Source organism: Argentina silus, assembly GCF_951799395.1.
Source record: "Argentina silus genome assembly, chromosome: 19".
Taxonomy (NCBI): domain Eukaryota; kingdom Metazoa; phylum Chordata; class Actinopteri; order Argentiniformes; family Argentinidae; genus Argentina; species Argentina silus.
Genome location: NC_139673.1, coordinates 8,556,863 through 8,580,311, shown reverse-complemented (window position 1 = coordinate 8,580,311; position 23,449 = coordinate 8,556,863). Strand labels below are relative to the sequence as shown.

Sequence of the window (23,449 nt, the reverse complement as noted above, 5' to 3'; positions counted from 1 at the left end):
CCTGGTTGGGGAAATATTCCTACTTATCCTCTCATATGACATATGAGTCATACAGTTAATTGCTAGATATGGATCTACTCTATAGTCCTCTGTAGTTTTGATATGGTCCAGACCTGGAGGAATACGTCCTTGAGTTAACGTACTTCCTAATGAATGTGCTACAGACAGACGCGTCTACTGTGGCCAAATAAAGGATGGTAAAGGCATCTAAACCCAAAACAAGTGTCCCTTTGTTCTTCCACCGCTCCATTCATCATGAGCCGGTTCTGTGAAACTGGCATCGCTGCGTCTTTGAGGCCAACTCTTGAGTTCCATGCCCACCGGCTCTCAATCACCAGGGATGTCTGAGTTTGACAGTAGAAAGTTGTTTTCTGACTAGAAGAAAATAAGACCCCTAAGCGATGGTGGATGAGCTGTGAGTAAGTCCACAGTCCAGTGGGGGAAGAGAGCAAGCGTGGCAGCCATGCTGTACATAGAAAAATAAAACTGTGAAAATAGACAAAGATGAGGAAGAATCTATTAAAAATGGTTTCAACTTTTATTGGATACAAAACCACCAGACTTTACATGACATTCATGAAATTGGGGCATTGATTGAAACACAGTTGCACAGAAGCAGTATGGTAACTATTGATCGATACACAACAGCTATCCAAACTATTCCTCCTTCATACGGTCATTGCAGTAATTGACTATTTCTCCACCTCCTGCAGTAATTACAGTAGTCGACCGTGCCCATTCTTGTAGCACCCCACACCTGCCTGCAGGGGGCGGTAATGAGCGTATGTGTTCACAGGGGAAGGTATTTGTTTGCAGTGGATGGGATGGGATGGGGGGGGGGGGGGCAGTGGCTGTAGTGGATGGGACGGAGGGGGGGGCGGTGGCTGTAGTGGATGGGATGGAGGGGGGGGGGGGTAGTGGATGGGAGGCAGTGGCTGTAGTGGATGGGATGGAGGGGGGGGGGGGCAGTAGCTGTAGTGGATGGGATGGGGCAGTGGCTGTAGTGGATGGGATGGAGGGGGGGGGGGGGGGCAGTGGCTGTAGAGGATGGGGGGGGGGGCAGTGGCTGTTTGCTCACTGGCAGCCTATAAGGATTAATCCTGGCCTCACAGGAAAAGGACACCATCCCTTTCTGCCTTGGCCAGATCAATAGGCAACATTCTCCTCAGCTCAGCAGTCAATACCCAACACTTAAGGTGTCTGAGGGAACTAAAGAACGCCAATAATTGTTATTAATGCCCTGGATTCCCCCAAGCACTGCATTTAAGGGTAATTCTAGTGTAACCGAGGTTCAACCAGCGTCACATATACGTACTCACACACCTCCGTGATGAGTGTGTATACATTTACAGGAACAAAAACACAGTTACAGAGATTAAAACTATTCTCCACTTGAATGGGCGTTACCTTTTCATCAAATAGATACTGTGTTTGAAACAACATTTGAGCCATTATTGCTGTATTTAACCAGTAACTTCATAGTAATGAGCTCCAACAATATGATCATGGTCAACCAATGATTGGTTCAGGGCTTACAGCTAAATTGTTCCCACTCAGATGTGGTCAAACACAATCATTTGCCCACAGAGCTGGGTTATTCAGTCTGTTTGATATTTTTCCGGTGTGTCGACATTCGATTAATTGTTAAACATTGTGTGTGTCTTAAACAGCATGCGTTTAAGGCCTGTGCCGCGGAGGGGCTTTGTCTGGGTTGTGGAGTGTTATGAAGCATGACAGAGATTTAAGAAATGGCCCATTTGAATGTTTTTTGCCTCGCCTCCTTGATCAAGAGCTTTTTTCACAGGGAGCAAAAGAAAGCCATTGATCGCTTTGACTGATTGTTCAAGGATCATAATTATACACCTGTGCTGCTTTGAAGCCGTTCTCTCAGAAGGAGAATACAGTCATCGAGGACGAATATCCAAATCGTATTTCAGACATCAAACCGTGTATAAATAAGATGTCTGTAAAAGAGGTTCTTGTGAATATTCCCCTTCAATGATGGCAAATGTTTCCCGTCAATGTCCCCTCCTCAGTTTCACATTTGTCAGAGCAAGTGACAAAAAGCACAGCTGCGGTAAGTATCTCCTCCAGGGTGAAGCTAAGGTTCAGCGCCATGCATGGATTTTTTGGAATTACCTCCGATCGCTGATTGTTTATTCATATTGAACGCACACAGGGTTACAGTTCACTGGCTTAAAGTAAATAAACTCTTTCCACAAGGCCTAAACACACACAATGTACATGCGAGGACAGGCTCTGCCATCGCTGATGCACAGGCACAGGCATTATATGTAGTCTGCTGCAGGGAGAGAAAGAGAGAGACAGAGAACAGCATCACAGGAATTTATTTTATGTCACTCAAGCAGTGCCACTCCACACGACAACACAACCGCTCTTCTGTCAGTGGGGAGTCAGGGTTGGTAAACTCAAGCATGCATTTCCTACCTCCTGTTTCCATTGAAAACCACAAGTGTGGGTGGGGGACAAGGAGGGTGGTGGGGGACTGGGGAGGAGGAGGAGGAGGAAGAGGGAGGGGGGGGGGGTGGCGTAGGCAACATTCTGAATTCAATCAAGTGAAGGCCATCCCCATTAGGGACAGAGGGGGCGGGGAGGGGGGAGAAACTCAACTTAAGTTTCCACTGGGCCTGCTGCTGTGCTCCTAATCCAGCCTTGGATGTAATTGGGTCCCAGAAGGCTGTTCATTATCGGGGGGGGGGGGGGTGAGTGAGGCAACAAAATAGAGGGGTGGAAAGAGGGAATGACATGCCTGCCTCGCCTCTCCTCTCCTCTCCCCTCCCCTCCCCTCCCCTCCCCTCCTCTCCTCTCCTCTCCTCTCCTCTCCTCTCCTCTCCTCTCCTCTCCCCTCCTCTCCTCTCCTCTCTCCCCTCCGTCCCAGCACCATTATGGGGATTGGAGTTAATTAAAAGAGCAGTTGATGCCACTGTTCTCCTCATCCATCTCACTTGTTCTCTTATTAAGTTTGTAATGACAGAGGGGCTTGTCCCTGTCTGCCATGAGAGGCTCGCACAGCAGGGGGGAGGAGAGAGAGAGAGGAGGGTGTGGGTGGGGGGGGGGGGATGATGTGAGGGGACAGTACATTTCAACAAACCTCTCGGCGGGCAACGACTAATGCGACAACATGATCCTTCTCCCTTTAAACCTGGCCGTGAGGGTGGGGGTGGGTGGAGGAGGGGGGTCCTGCGGTGCTGTGATTAAGGAGGGACCGCGGGAGGGGGGGGGGGGGTTGAGACAGAGGGGGGGGCCAAGAGGAGAGAGGCGTGGCTCGAACCCCCTTAATCCTGCGCCTCCTATCCCCAGTAGCCTGGGAAGCCATTTTAATTCCCTTCATCATTACACAGACCTTCCACCGGAAATCTCTGGTAAAGGTGATTGCTGACACTGTCATTCACAAGGACTATTTCAAAATGTCAGCCCCCCCCACCCCACTGCCGAGACGTGTCTCATTAAAGTTGGTGGGGTCCGTCAGAGGCAACCCCCTCCTCTGACGCCTGCCGTCTCTCCATCAAAACGACTTGGGGAACGGAGGAGGGGGGTCGGGGAGAGAAAGCTCATCATCATCCGGATTAGCATAAGGGTGGCGGAGAGCGAAAGAACAACATTGACCAAGTAGAAAGACTTGGAGATGGAGGCTGGCTCTCTGCCTCACTGGGGAATAGACAAGCAGCCAGTTGTTGCACGCCGCTCCAGAAAGAAATCACAGCCAAAAGCAACATCTCTTCTTCTTTTCATCTGTTCTTCCAAATAGTTGCCAACCACAATGTAAGGTTTCAGCAAAAAACAAAACAAAGACATCAAGGCATGTCACCAGAAACATGACGACACGCACACACCATTAACGCTGTTTGTTCCACACTCTGCATGACCCCCCCCCCCACCCCCTACCCTACCCCAGATGATTTACATACAGCATCAGCACAGGGAGATAGGAGACACCTCCACACACAGCTCATCTCTTCATCTCTCACACATCAACATCTCACAGCTGAGAGGATCCAAAGCCTTGGGACCATTCATGTAGATGTTCTTCTGTTGCTACTACTGTGTTTGTGTGTGATGGGGAGGGGGCGGGGGCGGGGGAGGGGGAGGGGGGGGGGGTAGATGGACTGATTCCTATTGTTTGTCTCTGATCAGTGTACTCGCCAAAGCTCAAGGCTTTGTCTGTAAAGCTCACCACTAAGAAGAAAAACCTCTCCCTCTCTCTCTCTCTCTCTCTATATATATATATATATATATTCCTGAAGCCCCGTACCTACATAGTGAAGTCACTGATGACCTTTGCACTTCAGCCCACAGGTCAAACATATAAATGAATGAAGAGAAGTACAAGAAGACCCTATAAATCCACACTGGCTGGATGGAGAAACGTTTAAAGGACATGTCTTTGTTTGACCAAGGAGGGTCATCCATCATAATTATAATTAGAAAATGTCACCTCACCTTTCTGCCCGATCAGCGCCTGATTAAATATTCTCAGGCTGTGGCGAGTAATTGAATTGTGTGTGTGTGTGTGTGTGTTAAACCCAAGGGCTGCTGGGAAAAGCAAAATTAATTACACACAGGTCTGACGCCACTAATGAGTGAACATGACTGACTGGAGTTGGTTATTTATTCACATTGGCTTGGTTAACGTTCCCTATTCTGAGGCAGCGGTTCATACTCCAGTCATTAAACATAACCACCTGCCAATCAGCAACAAGAAACGGACTTCCATAAATACATATTTCCTAGACACAAGCTCATATATCTCCTGTTTTTAAACATGACCTTGGAGCTTTGAGAGTGAGTTTATAGTGATAATGTTAAAGAATAGGGTGTATCCATTTCCAGTTTCTTAGAGAGAGGACACAGAAAGCAGACAATTAAAAAATAGGCCCATTTATTTTCAGTTCCCAAAAGTAGTCAAGTTAAAAATCATATTTGCAAGCCACTGGCTGATGTTGTTTTCAGAGCCAAATATCACTATTACAATCACAAAACAGAATCACGGACCATCAACAGGACACAATAATGGTCTGTACAAAACTATACAAAGTCAATTCAGTACACACAGACATAATCACCCCAGAACCATGGACTCCCTGGAAATCAGTGACAACTGCTGCTGAGTTGGACTTTTCCTGGTTGAACAAAATCAATGAAATAAAAAATCAAGTCGACTACACGCCTTACCACCTGACTAAAACTGACCATATGTCATGGGCGGGGGACAACTCATCTGATAAAGAGGTATGAGCTTTAGGCTGCTACAAGGAAACATACATCCACCTACTCCACCAACCCCCTGCCCTGTAAAAACACATCTCTGGGATCATTCGCATGCACTTGACTTGGAGAGGAATCTTCTCTGGGAGAAATGATTGGGCATCTTCAACACGAGGACAACACTTGAGTCATGAGTTGACTCCAGGACGTGATCTACATGTGTGGGGGTTGGGGGGGGGGGGGGGGGGGGTGCTGATGAACGCGACGGTGGTGGAGAGGGGTTAATAGGGTTCGGAAAAGCTCAATTGCAAAAGCTTGTCTCCAGGACAGTTTGCGTGAAGGGTATGTGTGTGTGTGTGTGTGTGTGTGTGTGTGTGTGGTAAGGTAGAGACGGTAGAGGTCTTTCAACACAAGTCTAAGGTCTGACACACTCATGTCACAAGCACAGTTTGAGAAGCGCTTATGCTGGTGAAGGGGCACTTCATGATGGCACAGCATGCTACACACACACACACACACACACACACACGGTTTAACACACACACACACACACACACACACAGTGAGGTCAGACAATTATAGTATGTGAATATTATCTCTGGAAAAGGTGAGCTGAGAGAGGGACATGTTCAAACTGAAAGAATAAATAACCCACAGATTCCAACATGGCTGTTCAAAAAACAGGACTTCTATCTTCCTCTCTCTCTCTCTCTCTCCACTCACACTCAACGACACACACCGCCCAGCCGCACCACAGTGAGATCAGGCTAGTTTGGACCCGCCGCCCACTAATAATGACTCTGGAAGCACAACGCAACACTATTCAAACACGGTTAATATTGACACAGAGAAACTAGCACTACCACCGAGGATACAGCCCCCACTTTGAGTACAGCTGGAGATGGAGCACAAACATTTCCTGCTAAGAAAATTGCGTGGCCAGTTCTGACAGTTAAAGGACTATGATAAAGACTAGGACTAGATTTTCAAAAGGTATATCAAATACCCTTTTTAAAAGACTATACATTTCCAATGATTTCTGTCAACCAAGTTCCACCTTGAAGACCCAAAAACATGTTAATCATTTTTGCTTCCATCTTATTTTTTTTCCATATATGTATTTTTTTTTCTTTCTTTTTTTTTACTATCACAGAAACACAAAATACTGCATTCTAACGGGCATATATCTCTCTGCAAAATACACTGGAGGGATGCATTGTGATTGAGCTGGAGGAAAAGAGCTGTTGTTGTTGGAGCCTCATGCCTTATACAAGTTCTCCCTCTGCTGGCCGGTGGCGGGACTGCGCGTAGCTCCAGACATAATGAGTGACAGTGTTCCAAAGCCCTCACAGTAAGACCCGCCCGATCCCAGGCGGTTCGAATGTCTGAGTGATGGGATGGTTCAGATACAGGTGATGTAGGGTGGCAGGTCCAAGCGCGCGCGCACGTGTGTGTGTGTGTGTATGTATATGTTACTTGTTGACAGGGGCGGGGTGGGGGTTTGGGGGCTCTACAACCCAAAGCGAGCTGGGGTACGCTTGGGGGTCATGGGGGCCACCTCCTCCTTCCTCCCGGGGGTGACGATTTTCACAGCCCTACGGAAAAGAGAGAAGAGAAAAGAAGAGTTAAATAAAAAAATAAAAATATTTTTAAAAAATCAGCAACAACAAAAACGACAACTTGTGAGAACACACCGATGCTCATCAGCATAACACCGGATAGGCGCAATCCCACCGTCCTTTCCACCGTGTGAAATGAGCGCCGTGTTTAGCGGAGGTGAGAGAGGCTAGTCAGACACCGGCTGCTCAGGGCTAGCTGGTGAGCTAGCTGATGGAGGGACTGGAGTCAAATGAAAAGGGCAGTTTGTCTGTCTGTGGGGACCGGCGGTACACAGAGGCTTCACGCCGCTGACAGCACAATCTATCATCTTTAATTACAGCAGCGCGACACCCTGACACGAGCTAGCCAGCGTTCCCTTCTCCCTCTCTCTCTACACACACATACACACACACAGCAATTACAGCCATCAGGCCATAATCCCCCCCCCCCCCCCCTCCTCCTCCTCCTCCTCCTCTCCTTTCTCAGTCCAGGTAGAGGCACGTTTTCCACTATTCACCCCTTTCTGTCCAAAAATGCCTTTCTCTTAAGACAAGATCAGTATGAAGCAGGCATGTGTTTGTGTTTGTGAACGGCAGCCTGCTGAGGCAGAGACTGAAGGTAAACCAGGGGCCTGGTTTGGAAATTGGATGCAGAAATATGTGTATCCACCCCACCCACCACACACACACACACACACATTCAATCTATACACACACACACACACACACACACACACACACTGTGTGAGCTGTGAGGAGGGAGGATGTGGAGGCGTGAGGACAGCACTGTCTGAGATTAAAGACAAATCCTAACTAATGTGCCTCCCTTTACATAATCCTTTGTGGAAAAGATGAGTGAGTCCCACACACACACACACACACACACACACACACACACACACACACACACACACACACACACACGTCTCCTTTTCCAGCACCCATCACCACTACCATTACTATTACTGCGACTATTACTACTACTATTACCATTACGACACTACTATTACTATTACTACAACAACTATACAACTATTACTATTACCACTACTACACTACTATTACCACTACTATACAACTATTAGTATTACCTCTACTACACTACTATTACCACAACTACTACACTACTAATCACTGTTACCACTACTACACCGCCACTACATTCAGTACAAGCTCTTGTAGTGTTGTTCAGTGAGTTGAAGCTCTGAGTGAATCCATTGATGTGAGTATTGGTGGGTGGGGGAGGGAGAGAGGGAGGGAGGGAGGGAGAGGGGGGGAGAGAGGACTGAATGATGGATAGCAAGCAGATGACAAGGTGCAGCAGTTGTCTTGGTGTGTGACCAGTGAGAGTGTGGTGAAGCTGGTCGTGCTCAGAGACAGAGAGGACAGAGACAGAGAGAGAGACAGAGAGAGAGAGAGAGAGAGAGAGAGAGAGAGAGACAGAGAGAGAGAGAGAGACAGACAGACAGACAGACAGAGAGAGAGAGAGAGAGAGAGAGAGAGAGAGAGAGAGAGAGAGACAGACAGAGACAGAGAGAGACAGACAGAGAGAGAGAGAGAGAGAGAGACAGACAGAGAGAGGACAGAGACAGAGGGAGAGAGAGAGACAGAGGGAGAGAGAGAGACAGAGAAAGAGACAGAAACAGAGAGGACAGACACAGAGAGGACAGACACAGAGAGGACAGACACAGAGAGGACAGACACAGAGAGGACAGACAGAGACAGAGAGGACAGAAACAGAGAGGACAGACACAGAGAGGACAGACAGAGACAGAGAGGACAGACAGAGACAGAGAGGACAGACACAGAGAGGACAGACACAGAGAGGACAGACACAGAGAGGACAGACACAGAGACGGCGGAGAGGGCGTGACAGCAGAGCCACGCTCATTACCACACTTCCGACATCCTCCGCGCTGTCATCTAATTCTTAATCCTACGCTTTTTAACGTGATTATTTTGAGCATGTCTGTCTGCCACACACGCGGCCAGACAAAGGCTCTGATAGAGAGATAAACCCGCTCATTAATTAACAATAAAAGTGTGCGTTTTTTTTAGTTTTTTTTTTCCTTCCTTAACCCCCCTATTTCTCTTTTGTGAAGCGCGCAGACGGGTGCGAAATTAATTCTTCGGTCTAATTTGAGAATTAACTCTCTCTCTCTTTCTCTCTTCTGCGGTGGTCGCTATTTAAATTGCTGCCATAATGGGGGTCAGGAAGGAGTCAATATTATTTCTTTTTGTCTCGTCTGGAGGGACGAGACGTGAGAAAAAGCTCATCATGGGATGTGAGAGAGGAGAAGAGAGAGTGAGAACGAGGCAGGGGGGGGGGGGGGGGGGAGATGGTAAGAGAGGCAGCTAAATTAACCAGTTTCTGCACCACCAGTTCTGTATGGGGAATGAGGCCAGTGCTAAGCCCATTGTTGCAAAGGAACCTCTCTGTGATGAAGAGGTAAGTGGAATGAGAGACAGAGAGAGAGAGAGAGCTGCGTTACCTGACGCTGTTCACGTTGCTCTTCCTGTCCTGCTCCTCTCTCCGTGACCTCAGCTGCTGCTCCGCCAGGGACATCTCCTCCTCCATGTTAGTGATCTCCTCCTTGGCTCTCCGGCGGTTCTCCATCCTGCTCTTCCCCGCCTGTTTGACGCTGTAGAACATGGGCCCCAGCTCCGCCAGCCACTCCCCATCCACCGCCGTCACACACTGCATGTACTCCTGCAGGGGGCGCCACACCACATTACACGACACGTTAGAACTACTACACACGTTAGAAACACGACTATACGTGTTAGAAAGTACTACTACACATGTTAGAAACACGACTACACATGTTAGAACTACTACACGTTAGAAACACTACTACACGTGTTAGAAACACTACTACACGTGTTAGAAACACTACTACACATGTTAGAACTACTACACGTTAGAAACACAACTACATGTGTTAGAAACACTACTACACATGTTAGAACTACTACACGTTAGAAACACAACTACATGTGTTAGAAACACTACTACACGTTAGAAACACTACTACACATGTTAGAAACACTACTACACATGTTAGAAACACGACTACACATGTTAGAACTACTACACGTTAGAAACTCTACTACACGTTAGAAACTCTACTACACATGTTAGAACTACTACACGTTAGAAACACTACTACATGTGTTAGAAACTCTACTACACGTGTTAGAAACTCTACTACACGTTAGAAACTCTACTACACATGTTAGAAACACTACTACACATGTTAGAAACTCTACTACACGTGTTAGAAACTCTACTACACACTGACAGCATTCTAACTCTGACACTCTGATGGGACAAATGTTAGCACCTTTGGCTAGCGGTGCTAATGTCAAGGCGGATCGTGGTGCAGCATCCGGTAGCGTAGCGGCGGTGCTATCTGCAGCGGTGGGGAGCGAGTTGCGCGGGGCCTCTTACCTTGGTGGTCATGACCAGCTCGTGGTAGGTGATGTAGTCGGGGGTGTAGCCCATGCCGAACAGAGAGCTGGTGGGGTGGAGGTGGCAGGGCATGCCGGTCCTCACGTTCACGTACTCGCCGATGCCCTGAGAACGAACACGAACACACACACATGAAACGTTAGACAAAACAGCTCAACACACTGTCCCCCAATAAATGTACATGTTGATTTTTGATCAGACTCTAGCCGATGTATCCCACTGTCTGTGTGTGTGTGTGTGTGTCTGTGTGTGTGTGTGTGTGTGTGTGTGTGTGTGTGTGTGTGTGTGAGTGAGTGAGTGTGTGATGTTTGATCAGAGTTCCCTCAGACTCTAGCCAATGTATCCCACTGTCTGTCTGTGTGTGTGTGTGTGTGTGTGTGCGTGTGTTATTTGTGTGTAGTACCTTGAGCTTGGCGGCCTGGTGGAAGTAGGCAGCACAGATACACTTCCTGATGATGTCCCAGTCTGAGCCGCAGGATTGCAGGTTCATCCTCTGCTGCACCATGATGTCTTTGAGCTGGGAGCGCACCTCACGCACCTGCAAAACACACACACACACACAAATGCGTTAGCTAACAGAAAACAAACGCATGAATATTTACAAAGAACAGTATAAAATCAAGCCCACATTTTGTAATATGACACATGGCTTAAAGTGGTGCTAGTTTCTAGCAGCCAGAGAATATCAACCGAGGGCATTTTACATTTTGGTACAGGTAGACTGAAGAGAGAGAGAATGAGAGAGAAAGAGAGAAAGAGAGTGAAAGAGAGAGAGAGAGAGAGAGAGAGAATGAGAGTGAGTGAAAGAGAGAGAGAGAGAGCGAGAGAGAGTGAGTGAAAGAGAGAGAAAGCAAAAGAGAGAGAGAGAGAGAGAGAGAGAGAGAGAGAGAGACAGAGAGGTGTGTGACCTTGCGCATGGCCTTGGTGTGGATGAAGTGCTCGTTGCACCAGATGCTGGAGTAGTTGTTGTTCTTCCACTGCAGGTAGACGTTCAGGTAGGTCAGGTGGTCACTCTCTGGGATGGAGAACTTCTCCCTCACCTGGTCACTCTCCTCCTCACGACCCTGCAGATGGAGGGAGGGAGGGAGGGAGAGACAGACAGACAGACAGACAGACAGACAGACAGTAGAGGAGTTCAGGTGTGTGTACCTTTCGTTATGGACACATCAAAATAGCACGAGCAACATATTTGTTAGATATTGGTATCTGATATTTGACATTGTCTGAGGATGTGAAGGCCTCGTACCTTGGGCCTGTAGAAGATGGCGGGCACAGACAACATGGAGACGATGATGAGGATGTCGGCGCTGCAGCCCATGTCACATGACACGATCAGCATCTTGGACAGGGCGGGGTCCAGGGGGAACTCCACCATGAGACGCCCAGTAGGCGTGAGAGCACCTGAGACGGGGGGGAGGGCACAATTACCGTTACATACAGTCCTGTTACACACAGAGGAGCGGAGAGGGGGGGAACATAATACAGGTGACACTTTCCTGTCTGTTCTAAGAGAGAGAGAGAGAGAGACAGGGGGACAGAGAGAGAGAGAGAGAGAGAGAGGGGGGGGGGACAGAGAGACAGGGGGACAGAGAGAGAGAGAGAGAGAGGGGGGGGGGGGACAGAGAGACAGGGGGACAGAGAGAGAGAGAGAGAGAGAGAGGGGGGGGGGACAGAGAGACAGGGGGACAGAGAGAGAGAGAGAGAGAGACAGGGGGACAGAGAGAGAGAGAGACAGTGGGACAGAGAGAGAGAGAGAGAGAGAGAGACAGGGGGACAGAGAGAGAGAGACAGAGAGACACACAGGGGGACAGAGAGAGACAGGGGGACAGAGAGAGAGAGACAGGGGGACACAGAGAGAGAGAGAGAGGAGGACGATAAACTGCCGCCGGTTTGAGGACGGTCGTCAAAACATTTCAATCCCAAACTTTTGAAACCAGCTCTGATTTCGATGATTACCAGACGGAGAGTGAGGAGATTAGAGGGAAAAGAGTGCAGAGAGGCAGAACAGGCGGGTTTGGGCAGGTAATCCCTTATCAGAGATAATCTGCTGTTAACACACCGCACAGGGCCATCGTCAAAACGTCCCCCCCCTCAGCCCCCAAATCCCTAAATCCTCCTGGGGATATGGCTAAGATGAAACAGAGATGGGGGGCCAGCCAGTCCAACCTAAAGAGAGGATGAAGCACTATGCAATTACTTCACTGTAGCAGACTTTCCTGTCTCCAATGCTCCAATGACTGCAACATGTGACGTGGTTTGGTAAGAGGTGTTCTACTTGATGCAGATGAAGTGTCTTCGTCTGTTCAAGGGCAACGCACGCAATTTTGCCTTATTTTTTTTTATTTCATAAACCGTCCGTGTTCAAGAAAGAAATCTGTTGTTCTGATTCTGGATCCAACCATCGGTCAGAAGGATTGAACACTTGGAGGTTTCACACTGACTTAGGTGGCTCAAGCCCAGGCTGAGGTCCAATTTCAAGCCCAGCCCCCAGCCCCCCCATCCCCCCAGTCCCCCAGTCCCCCAGTCCCAAACCCACCTGTGTTGTCCAGCGCCCCCAGGATCCAGAGCTGGTACATGGAGTTGAGCATGTTGTCCTCCGGCGGGGGGTCCATGAAGTGGAAGAGCAACAGGTCCTGGACACCCAGAGACTTCAGCAGCAGGACCACGTTGGCCAGGTTGGTCCTCTGGATCTCTGGGATGGTGATGGTCAACATCTCGTTCTTATAGGCACTCTGAGTGTACAGCCTGGATAGAGGATGGATGGAGGGAGGGAGGGAGGGAGGGACGGACAAAGAAAGGAGGCTTATTCAATAACACAGAACAATCTTGCATCCATACATTTGCTGTAGAAGCGCGCATGCACACACACACACACACAACACTCACACACACACACACGGCCCTGACAGATCTAATGCTGCCTGAGTGATGGAGAGAGCACGGCTTCACAGGCTGACGGCGTCAGGGCGGGAGGGAGAGAAGCGTGCTGCGTGGCCACGGTCACCAAGCTCCTTAGCAGGCTTTGACTAGCCAAACTATTTAGAGCAGCTCCCATTGCTGCTTCAGAGCCAGAGGTCTGTGCTCACAAACCAGCCCTCCACCGTCTCACTCATTGGCTAATCCCTCTGAAGTGTGTGTGTGTGTGTGTGTGTGTGTGTGTGTGTGTGTGTGTGTGTGTGTGTGTGTACAAGCTCGGGCTGGAGTTGAGGTGTGTGTGTGTGTGTGTGTGTGCATTATTAGGAATTGATCTGAGTGTGTGTGTGTGTGTGTATAAGCTCAGGGCTGGAGTTGGGGTGTATGTGTGTGTGTGTATTATTCGGAAATGATCTGAGTGTGTGTGTGTGTGTGTGTGTGTGTACAAGCTCGGGGCTGGAGTTGGGGTGTGTGTGTGTGTGTGTGGATTATTAGAAAATGATCAGAGTGTGTGTGTGTGTGTGTGTACAAGCTTGGGGCTGGAGTTGGGTTGTGTGAGTGTGTGTGTGTGTGTGTGTGTGTACGTGGTGTATGCGGTCACAGCTAAGAGGGGGGGCTTTGAGTGGCATGTTTCTCCGCACAAGTAGAGTCACCCAGCAGGCCACACACTCATCAACCACGCCTAGGCCCCTGCTCACTCCAAAGCTCCACGTCCAAATTGATTCTTCACAGATCTGTTTGTTTGTGTGTGTGTGTGTGTGTGTGTGTGTGTGTGTCTGTGTGAAGGGACGGGGGTTAATCCTGAAGCATGGGGGCTTTCATAAGCATCCTAGCTCATTTACAAGGCAAAACAATCATGCGTGTTTGGGTGTGCATGCGCACGCGTGTGTGTGCGTGTGTGTGTGTGTGTGCCACAGAGACTGTATCCCTCTCCTTGAGGAAGGGTAGAGATGGGGGGAGTAGTAGAAAGGTCATGTGGAACCTCAGAGTGGGGCTATTGTGTCCCATTTTCCCTGCTGTAAACAGAGTTAAACTGCATGAAATCCTGTGGAGATTAGGATTCCGGCCCCCTCTCTCCTCCTCCTCCTCCTCCTCCTCCTCCTCCTCCTTGAAAGCAGGGCCGCCTCGCAGATCACAGGCCAGGACAGACCATCTGAGACCGGCTCTGATGTGAATCAGCCAGAGGATGAAACAGCGGCGGCGGCATCATCTCACACACACACACACACACACACATACGTACGCACACAGTCTCTCACTGGTTTTCAGAGGGATATAAAACAACCTGAATTACACAATTCTTTCCACTGTGCATAGCGCCACACACACACACACACACACACACACACACACACACACACACACTAATGTGGTCACTTGAAGAGGGGTTTCAATGAGATGCCAGGCACAGTGGAAAGAATTGTGTAATTCAGGTTGTTTTATATCCCTCTGAAAACCAGTGAGAGATTGTGTGTGTGTGTGTGTACGTGTGTGTGTGTGTCTTTCTCCGTTACCTGTAGCACTGGCCGGGCCCTGTACGTCCTGCTCTGCCAGCCCGCTGGTTGGCATTGGCCTGGCTGATGGGGTACACCTGGAGGGCGTCCATGCCAATGCGAGGGTTGAACACCTGTCCACAAAGACAACAACAACAACACATTAGCAACACAAACACAACACAGGGACTCTTCTCTAACACAAGTTCTATTTTAACATGGCCATCTCAGCGTCATCAATGCAGTAGATAAGTGTGTGTGAGGAAGATAGTGTGTGTGTGTGTGTGTGAGGAAGATAGTGTGTGCGTGTGTGTGTGTGTGTGTGAGGAAGATAGTGTGTGTGTGTGTGTGTTTGTGTGCGTGTGTGTGTGTGTGTGTGTGTGTGTGTGAGGAAGATAGTGTGTGTGTGAGAGTGAGAGAGAGAGAGCTGAAGGAGCAGCTGTCTTACCTTGAGTTTGCAGTATCCCGCGTCCACAACAAACATGATTCCGTCCACGGTCAGAGAGGTCTCAGCGATGTTGGTGGCCACGATGCACTTCCTCACGCCGTCTGGAGCCTGGCGACCGAGAGAACAAAACAAAGACCATCAGCCATACGGTCGTTCCCTTCACACGCCAAAAACAACCTGTGTATTAGTTAGAATTCTAAGTTAAACGTAAAACGGACGATGGAACGTGGACAGTCATGGTCTATAACTGTCCCGGCTGTGGATAGGAGTAGAGTAAGAGTAAAGGAGGTTGTAGGGAACCTTCTGGAAGATCTTGGCTTGCAGGTCCGAGGGCAGCTGGGAGTAGATGGGCAGCACAGCCAGAGCAGGGGCGTCGTCCAGGTCCTCCAGACGCTCAACGATCTGGTCGGATGTCACCTGGGAGGACAGGGGGGGGAGAGAGAGAGAGAGAGAGAGGGATGATACACGGACAAGTTTAGATGACATATCTTAACCCCCAATGTGACATATTGACAAATCACTCGTATGACGTTTATCATTGACCCCTCCCCACTCATTGCTTAAGTATAAATACACCCAATGAAATGGCACCTGATGCAATTTATGCAATGTGACCAAATACAGAAAATAGTTATGTTCACATTGACCAACACAACGTTGCAATGTACAGATATGTCTAATCTAACTCAGGTGAAGTGACTCAGGGAGTGACCGGGGGTGGTCCAGTGGTCTAGCACCACGGCCTACAGTGCACACATATGCCCATGTCGGCATGGGTTCGAATCCGGCTCATGCCCTGCTGACATACCCTCTCCTCCTTACTTTCTTCACTATCTCTATCCAATACAAATTAAAAATATAAGATTGGAACTGCTCCACACACAAAATAACCTTTAAAACAAAAAAGTGACTCAGGGAGTGACTGGTGGTGTGGTTGCGTTGCCCACCTCAATGTCCTCCTGTCCGGGCATGAAGATGAGGATGTCTCCTCCCATGCCACTGAGGTGGATCTGCAGGCCCTGTTTCACTGCTGCCTCCACGTAGTCCTCCTGAGGCGTCTACACAACAACAACAACAATAACACACTACCGTTAAGACAGGACCACCACTACACCGTACAATACAACAAACACCAACTACACACACTGACACTCTCAGAAAACAGACAACAAACTTAGTGTAGGCCTCTGAACATGGCTATGCAGCTAAGACGTTCTCACTGACTCCCATGAAGAAACAGATGCTACCTGGACAATAAGGGGAAGAGTTGTACAGTAGGACACATCACCTTGCTGAATAAGATGTCCACCGGGAATGTTCTTCCTGGAATGTGGAATATGGGAACGTTGCCGAAGAACGCGGCAAACTTGTCAGAGTCCATCGTAGCGGAGGTAACTATCAGCTTCAGGTCGGATCGCCTGGCCACAACCTGGAAGAGACCGGCAGAGAGAGAGAGACAGAGAGAGAGAGAGAGAGAGAGAGAGAGAGAGAGAGAGAGAGAGCGCAATGTTAGAGAGAGATGGAGAAAGTCAGGTCATGATGATAAAGCTCACACGGGCACTGTGATCGGAACGCCACAAAGCTGTCCTTTCATAAAGCCATAGAGATACAACCACACACACACTAACAACACACCTCGGACATACACACAAGACTGCCACAACCAAATCAAACACAGAACATGGAGTCTAAACACGGCACTACAAGTGAGTGACCCCTGACCTCTCGGAGCAGGCCGAACAGCACGTCAGTGTTGAGGGAGCGTTCGTGAGCCTCGTCCATGATGACGGCGCTGTAGTGGTCCAGGTCCGACTCTCTCAGACTCTCTCTCAGAAGGATACCGTCTGTCATGTACTTTATCACGGTTTTGTCTGACGTGCAGTCCTCAAAACGGATTGCATAACCCACCTGGAACAAAGACGAGAAAAAAGGTTGTTTATTCCTGGACCGCATATATTTACAGAGCAAGAAGAGTGAACCAATGAAACTTGGAGGTTACATATTGTTACCTAATGTAAAGGACATATTATAATACCAGTATTTAACGGACATTGTGTAATAATACACAAAGTCAATAAACATCCGCCAGATGGCAGTGTTGCACAACACAAGAGTTCATGCCGTTATTCAAAAGGACTCGGTCCAAGACAAGGCCAAGAGTCCGTAATGAACAGGAAATGACCCTTGTACACACTGCACATTGGAATTTGGTTAGACACACCACATCGGTAGTGAGGTGTGAACCAGTCCAGCGCCACACTCCAACTCTGCCACGCCTTCCCTTACAAACACATTTCATCAGAGTTCATACAACTTTAGCCTGGTTCGCTGCCCTGGGTCAACAGATAAGAGATAGTTATCCATTGATCCACGTGCTTCCAGGATGTAGTTAATGTTTGTGGCTAGCCAGCTCCACCGTAGGTCGTCCTCCTCACCTCGGCCCCCAGGTTGCTTCCCAGCTCCTCGCTGACTCTCTTGGCCACGCTCATGGCCGCCACCCTGCGGGGCTGGGTGCAGCCCACCATGCCGTAGCTGGTGTAGCCGTCCTCGTGGAGGTACTGGGTCAGCTGGGTGGTCTTCCCGCTGCCCGTCTCTCCCACCACGATCACAATGCTGTTGTCCCTGGAGCAGAAACACAGGAGAACAATGTCAATACATTAGAACCCCACGAGGAGGGCACTCGAGACTTGAAGAAGAGCTTCTGTCATGGCTGTGGAAATCTGTGTGATACACTTATTTGAAATTCATTTTTAAGGACACGTGGTCTAGCGGTTATTTTCCATGGACACCCTCTTCAATCATTACAGCCCACATAACAAGGATATAACACAATCTCAATTCCCGTCTTTACTGACGGACATTCCTTTCCATAGACCCTGCTCTGTCCTTCTAAATGAAAGCCAGGTATGTAACGTAGGGCTGGGGATGAGTGGTGCCAGGGGATGAGTGGACCAGTACCGGATGATGTTGAGCAGCTGCTGCCTCACAGCGAAGATGGGCAGGTACTGCCTCTGCTCCAGCAGGGTCTTCTTCTTGGCAAACTCACTGCTGGCCTCACTCTTGTCTTTCATGTGGTCCGCAAACTTCTGCTCTGTTCTAGAGGGAGGGAAGACGGAGGGAAAACAAGAAACGATGAATGAAGTGGAAGGCGAGGTGTACTACTCCTTGAAGTACTCACTAAAAATTGAACACTGGTTCAACACTGCTCGTTGATGGATTCCACTCCCATGTATAACCACCCACGTGACCCTGAGTCAGAGATAGTTACCTGTAGTCCACCTTGCCATCCTCTCCCACAGGCTTGGACCCGTCTGCGTCCTCTGTCTTCTTGATGCCCATGATGTCACCCAGCTTGGTGCCCGCCAGCTCCCAGTGCTTGTGCTGTGCCTGGAGAGAAAAGAAACAGCAAGATAGACACTTAGATTAAAGCCCCAACCAGACTTTCAGTCCTCACACTGTAGTCATAACCTAGTCATAAGCTCACACATGGTCAGTGTATCTGCGGCGGTCCCTGACAGCCTCAACCTACCTTCTTGCGTTCCTTCTGCTCACGGTGCTTCCGGACCAGCTGGCTGCCCTTGCGGGCGATGATGGCCATGTCAGAGGTGGCGTCCTTCACCGGGATGACAGGCTCCGGCTACGACAGAGACACAGACACGTCAGCGGCATTCTACACAAGACAACTCTTTTGTTGTGTATGTCACATTCATATTCTTGTATTGTGTGTTGTTTTTTATGCATTGTACAGCGTATTGTGACCATGTAAAATGCACTTTAACTTCATAAACTTGAAACTGTGACCGAATGATTCAACGTCAAGCCATACCGTGGTGCCATGTAACCAGCCCACAACTTCTTCATCTTCCACATAGATGTGGAGTTACCTGTTTGGTGAAGACTATCCTCCCGTCCAGGAAGGGAGGGACCAGGTTGTGAACGAGCAGATGGACCTTGGCAGCGTTGTCCTCCTCAAAGTCCTCATCCACCTCCAGCCTCTGGACCACTCCACTGGTCAGCATACGGTTAGTCTCCCAGCGCTCATTGTCCTGACAAGGGGGAACACACACACGTTAGTTACACACACACACGCACGAACAATCCAAACGCTTGCCCGACACCCTCAAATTATGAAATTGATCAGAGCGTTTCAGCCATTTATGGTTTAGACCCAGTGGGCAATTGGGGTCCTAAGAAAACCCAGGTCTGGAAGAGGCCATTAGTGTGCAGTAGTACCGTACCTCATTGATCTGTCGTTTCTGTGCAGATATGCGTTTCTGCGTCTGCTTCTGCAGGATCTGCTCTCTCTTCTTCACATACTCCTCAGAGGTGGCAGTCAGAGGGTTGTGGAACTCATCGTAGCCTTCGTCCATCATGTACCAGTCTCTGTCCGCTTGCTGCAAAAACAAAGAAACATAAGGAAATGGTCCGCGCACATGTCTGTTGGACACGTTGGAGCCTGGTCTATTTCTGTGAGTGATGATAACAGTCAACATGGCCAGGATCTTCAGCAACACTCACCTTCTGGTCCTCTTCCCATTGCTGCTTCTCGTCCTCATTATCAAAGGCGATGCCGTCCTCACCCTCGCCTTCCTTCTTACCTGGGGCACGGAGACAGAACACACACACACACACACAGAACACACACACACACACACATTAGCAACAACACTCAAAACATGAAAACTAGTGCAAATAAGATGGAGGAACCAGAAAGAAGGGAGGCGTGGAGGTAGATACCTTTCCCACGGGAGAGACGGGGAGTGGAGCCCAGGTGCTTCCTGTCGCTGGCCCACTCGTTGTACTTGTATGACGGGGTAGGGAGGGGTGTGTCATCGGGGTAGCGACCTCTAACTGACCTGGAAACTGAACTAGAAACAGAACCAAAAAAAAAGGTTAGTCATCAGCTGAAAGGAACACTGGTCTCTCTAGCCTAAGGTATGCATTAGACAGCATGAAAGATGTATGTTAAGATGTCAGCAATAGATTAGCCCGTGTAGGCTTAACCTCGTTCAGACTAGTTCGGAAAGCCTGGGGAAATCCTTTGCAGAAAATAGTTACAAAGGGGTGGAAATCGGTTTGAAATGCCAAACCAATCAAATGCCATTGCCTGGGTGGAGATCTAAAAAAACAGAATTCAGTTTTTTCTTCAAAGTTGCAAGTTACCATAGGAAACAACTCTATGCAACATAGTTTTACAAGGTGGGAAAAGACGACACACATAACAACGAGCAACCATTCTACGGCCATGTGGAGTTCTTGGAATGTTAAATCCAATCAAATTGCGAGCACGTACTCCCATCGCTCCGTCCAGTTCAATCCAAGCCAGATGAGCTCATCTAAAATTCTCCAGACCTCCAAAGGAGGTGTGAGGACAATATGATTTGGAGGCATGGTTATGTGAGACTAGTATAGTCTTAACCCTGAAGCTTCTAAGGGTTGGATGAGAAAGAGAGTGTCGAGCGCCAGTTGCTTACTTGTCCCTCCTTTCGCTGTCCCGTCCTGAGCGCTGGCTGCTGCTGCTGCTGACGCTGCGCTCCGACCCGGGCCGGTCCGACTCCTTGTGTGAGGAAGCAGGAGAAGGAGATTCCCAGTGGGAACGTCGGGAGCTGGCGTAGCCGCTGTCGTCCTCCTCCCAGCTGGTGCGGGAGGGCGTGGTGCCATCTGTACAGAGAGAGGGCGAGAGAGGAAGAAACTAATGTTCGAGACTCCTCTAAAAGATACCTAAAGACCTGTTTCTCACACGATGGAGGGGTCTGGGTAGGGGGTTAGGGGTTACTGACCTCTGGGTCGCGTCTGGGGCGAGGAAGGCTCCTCTCTCTTGCTGCCTCGGCTGATGCGGTTGTCAGACCAGCCATCTCTCTGTGAGCGCTCACTCCTTTCGCTGCGGTCCCCACGTTCTGACCGGCTGCTGCCACGACTATGACTGCGCTCCCTGTCGTCTGCCGTAGAAAAACAAACAGTATTTACCACCTCAGTCACAGAATCACAACACGTTAAAAGTTTTTAAAAATCTTGGATTGCTACCGTAACTGGATTGCTATAAGTCGTTGGACAGGATCATTTATTTTGCTCACCTCTATCACCCCTTCGATCTCTATCCCTATCTCTGGGCCGCTCTCTGTCTCTGTCCCTCTCTCTGGTCTTGTCCTCTTTGGAGGAGGCATAGACCCCATGTTCACGCCGGTCCTTCTCCCTCTGCTGGTGTTTACGACGGAACTCTTCACTGACCCCTCCAGGGTTGGAGGGCGTCTCTGAGCCTGTCACACGGTACTTCCTGCTGGGAGCATGAAGAAACATATAGGCTTGAGTGTAACACAACACTAAATTAGCATTTCATCTGTAAACATCTACTCAATAAATAAAAAAGGCAATGAGAATACCTCAAAGAAAATCGAAACAACTTACCTCTCCTTTTTACCACCTGGGTCCTCTTCCTCTTTGTCCTCCTCATCAGACCCTGAATCGCTCTTCCCCTCTTCCCAGTCCTTGTAGGAAGAAACCTTGGATTTCTTGTTCTTGCTTTCATCGCTGTCTGCCTCGGCCTGCTCCTTGCTCTCGCGTTCCTTCCTTTTCTGGGCTGCCAGCAGGTCCAAGCCCAGTAGAGAGGTGCGTGGAGTGGGTGCTCGAAACACGTGGGGCTCTGCTGCTGCACTCTTCTTCTTCACCATCAGCCCACCCACCTGTTCAGTGGGGTCACTGCCCTCCAGCCTGTGCAGTGACGAATCATCCTCCTCCTCCATTTTCTCCGTTGACTGTGGAACCCCCCCAAAAAGTGTCAGAATTAGACCAACCAACCACAAATGAATGGAGCAAAGGCTTCATGAAATGAAGTACATACAAAACTATATTAGCTTAAAGAAACTATATAAGCGAGTCATCAATCAATAATATAATAACTACTAAGAGTAAGAGTAGTGTATCTAATGTTATTAGCTAGTTATATTATTTCAATATATCACTAGCAGATATCTAGCCAGCAGATTGTTTGGTAGGTAATGGATTACATGAAATATAAGCCAAATCATAACATATCTAGCTAGTAATGTATTTGAACTAAAAAAAGAAGTTCCATGTTCGTTTCCACAATCATTTCCAAACTAAATAACAGCTGCACTTTCAACCACACAAGTCCTTTGCTAGTTTCAAGGTCTTGTCACCAAGACATTCGTTGGATGAAAACGTGAAAATGATTGACAGATTCATTGTTTCAGTTAGAAGTAATTTGCATTGAGCAAGGGGAGGAATAGAGGAGACACTATTCTGAATTGTCATTGCAATTTCCATTGCAGTCAAAAGAGGCCGCAATCCTGCATAGGGTGCCTTTAAAGTTGAATTGGAGTGAACAGCTTAAAAGTTGTAGAAGTAGCGGTTTAAAAATGGGAAGAAAAGGTATAACAATAAGTATGAGCAAGAACAGTAGTTGGACTTGCTGATGCAAACCCACTAATAAGAAGCACTATGAGCAGGAACAATTGTTGGACTTGCTTAAGCAAGCCCACTCATAACAAGTCTTCAGCAAACATGTTGTGGCCCACGAATGATGCAGTGACACGTTTATTCAAAGTTTGGAATTTCAGTTGTTATCGACTTGTGCCAATCAGTGTCATTTTGTAAATGCCGGATCTCTTTGGCACGAAGTATCATACACCCACGTTTCGTCAAAATGGTCCCAGTGGTGTCTGAGATATCGCGTGTGACAGACGAACATACGGAGAGAGATCCACAGTCCCCTTCCAGACTTCATCGTGGGGGGACAATAATAATAAGTATGTGGAAGAAGAATAGTTGGACATGCTGAAGCAAGCCCGCTAATTAATAATATCAACATACAGGCTGCCAAAGTAAGTAACTAAAGTTAGCTGGCTAGCTTTATAGATTACCTATCAGATATCACAACACATTAATGGTGGCGTTGGCTGATCACTATTAACTCAAACAAATTCAATTAAACTGGTAAATTCAAGCGGAAATATAATAATGCAGGTGTCAAATCTACTCAATAAAAGCACGGACTTGCTTACCTTTGTGTGGCTTCCCTGGTTGAGGCTAGCAGGCTATGGCTAGCTATCCTGTCACATGTAATTGATTGTAATTTAGCTCTCTAAAAACGATCTCAACAGTATCAACAACCTTACCAAACGCCACTGTGATAATGCCAGATATAGCTCCAGCAAGATACACAACACACTCGATTTGATTCACCCTATTACAAAATATTATCTTCCGTAAATAAAGCGTTTTTTGTTTACAGATAGAGAGGCCGCCATTGCAATCCCACAATTCAAGACATTCAAGAAAA

General features: G+C 48.4%; 1 protein-coding gene across 2 annotated transcripts; it reads right to left on the bottom strand.

Moving 5' to 3' along the window:
• Window positions 1-6,618: 6,618 nt before the first annotated feature.
• On the bottom strand, window positions 6,619-23,409 carry dhx38 (DEAH (Asp-Glu-Ala-His) box polypeptide 38). 2 transcript variants are annotated; one of them, XM_083691120.1, is made up of 26 exons: window positions 23,172-23,409; window positions 21,556-21,902; window positions 21,225-21,427; window positions 20,931-21,089; window positions 20,625-20,811; window positions 19,888-20,018; window positions 19,669-19,748; window positions 19,389-19,544; window positions 19,035-19,196; window positions 18,680-18,787; window positions 18,419-18,537; window positions 18,109-18,246; window positions 17,586-17,772; window positions 16,873-17,058; window positions 16,439-16,579; window positions 16,098-16,208; window positions 15,451-15,567; window positions 15,151-15,258; window positions 14,724-14,836; window positions 12,833-13,041; window positions 11,543-11,697; window positions 11,205-11,360; window positions 10,700-10,834; window positions 10,276-10,401; window positions 9,317-9,534; window positions 6,619-6,821 (listed from the first exon to the last, which is right to left on the bottom strand). In XM_083691120.1, the coding sequence occupies exons 2-26, from the start codon at window positions 21,888-21,890 to the stop codon at window positions 6,737-6,739; spliced, it is 3,825 nt and encodes a 1,274-aa protein (XP_083547246.1). In that variant the 5' UTR covers window positions 21,891-21,902; window positions 23,172-23,409; the 3' UTR covers window positions 6,619-6,736. The 2 variants fall into 2 exon arrangements, with proteins under 2 accessions (XP_083547246.1, XP_083547247.1); XM_083691121.1 differs by having other exon boundaries at window positions 21,225-21,424.
• Between the last annotated feature and the right edge of the window lie 40 nt (window positions 23,410-23,449).

Excerpts from the sequence above, each read along its gene's own strand:
- dhx38 (XM_083691120.1), bottom strand. The coding sequence starts at position 21,890 with ATGGAGGAGGAGGATGATTCGTCACTGCACAGGCTGGAGGGCAGTGAC. Across the intron at positions 21,428-21,555 it reads CCAGGTGGTAAAAAGGAGAG|CAGGAAGTACCGTGTGACAG; the intron begins GTAAGTTGTTTC and ends TCATGCTCCCAG. Across the intron at positions 6,822-9,316 it reads AGCAACGTGAACAGCGTCAG|GGCTGTGAAAATCGTCACCC; the intron begins GTAACGCAGCTC and ends TCTTTTCCGTAG.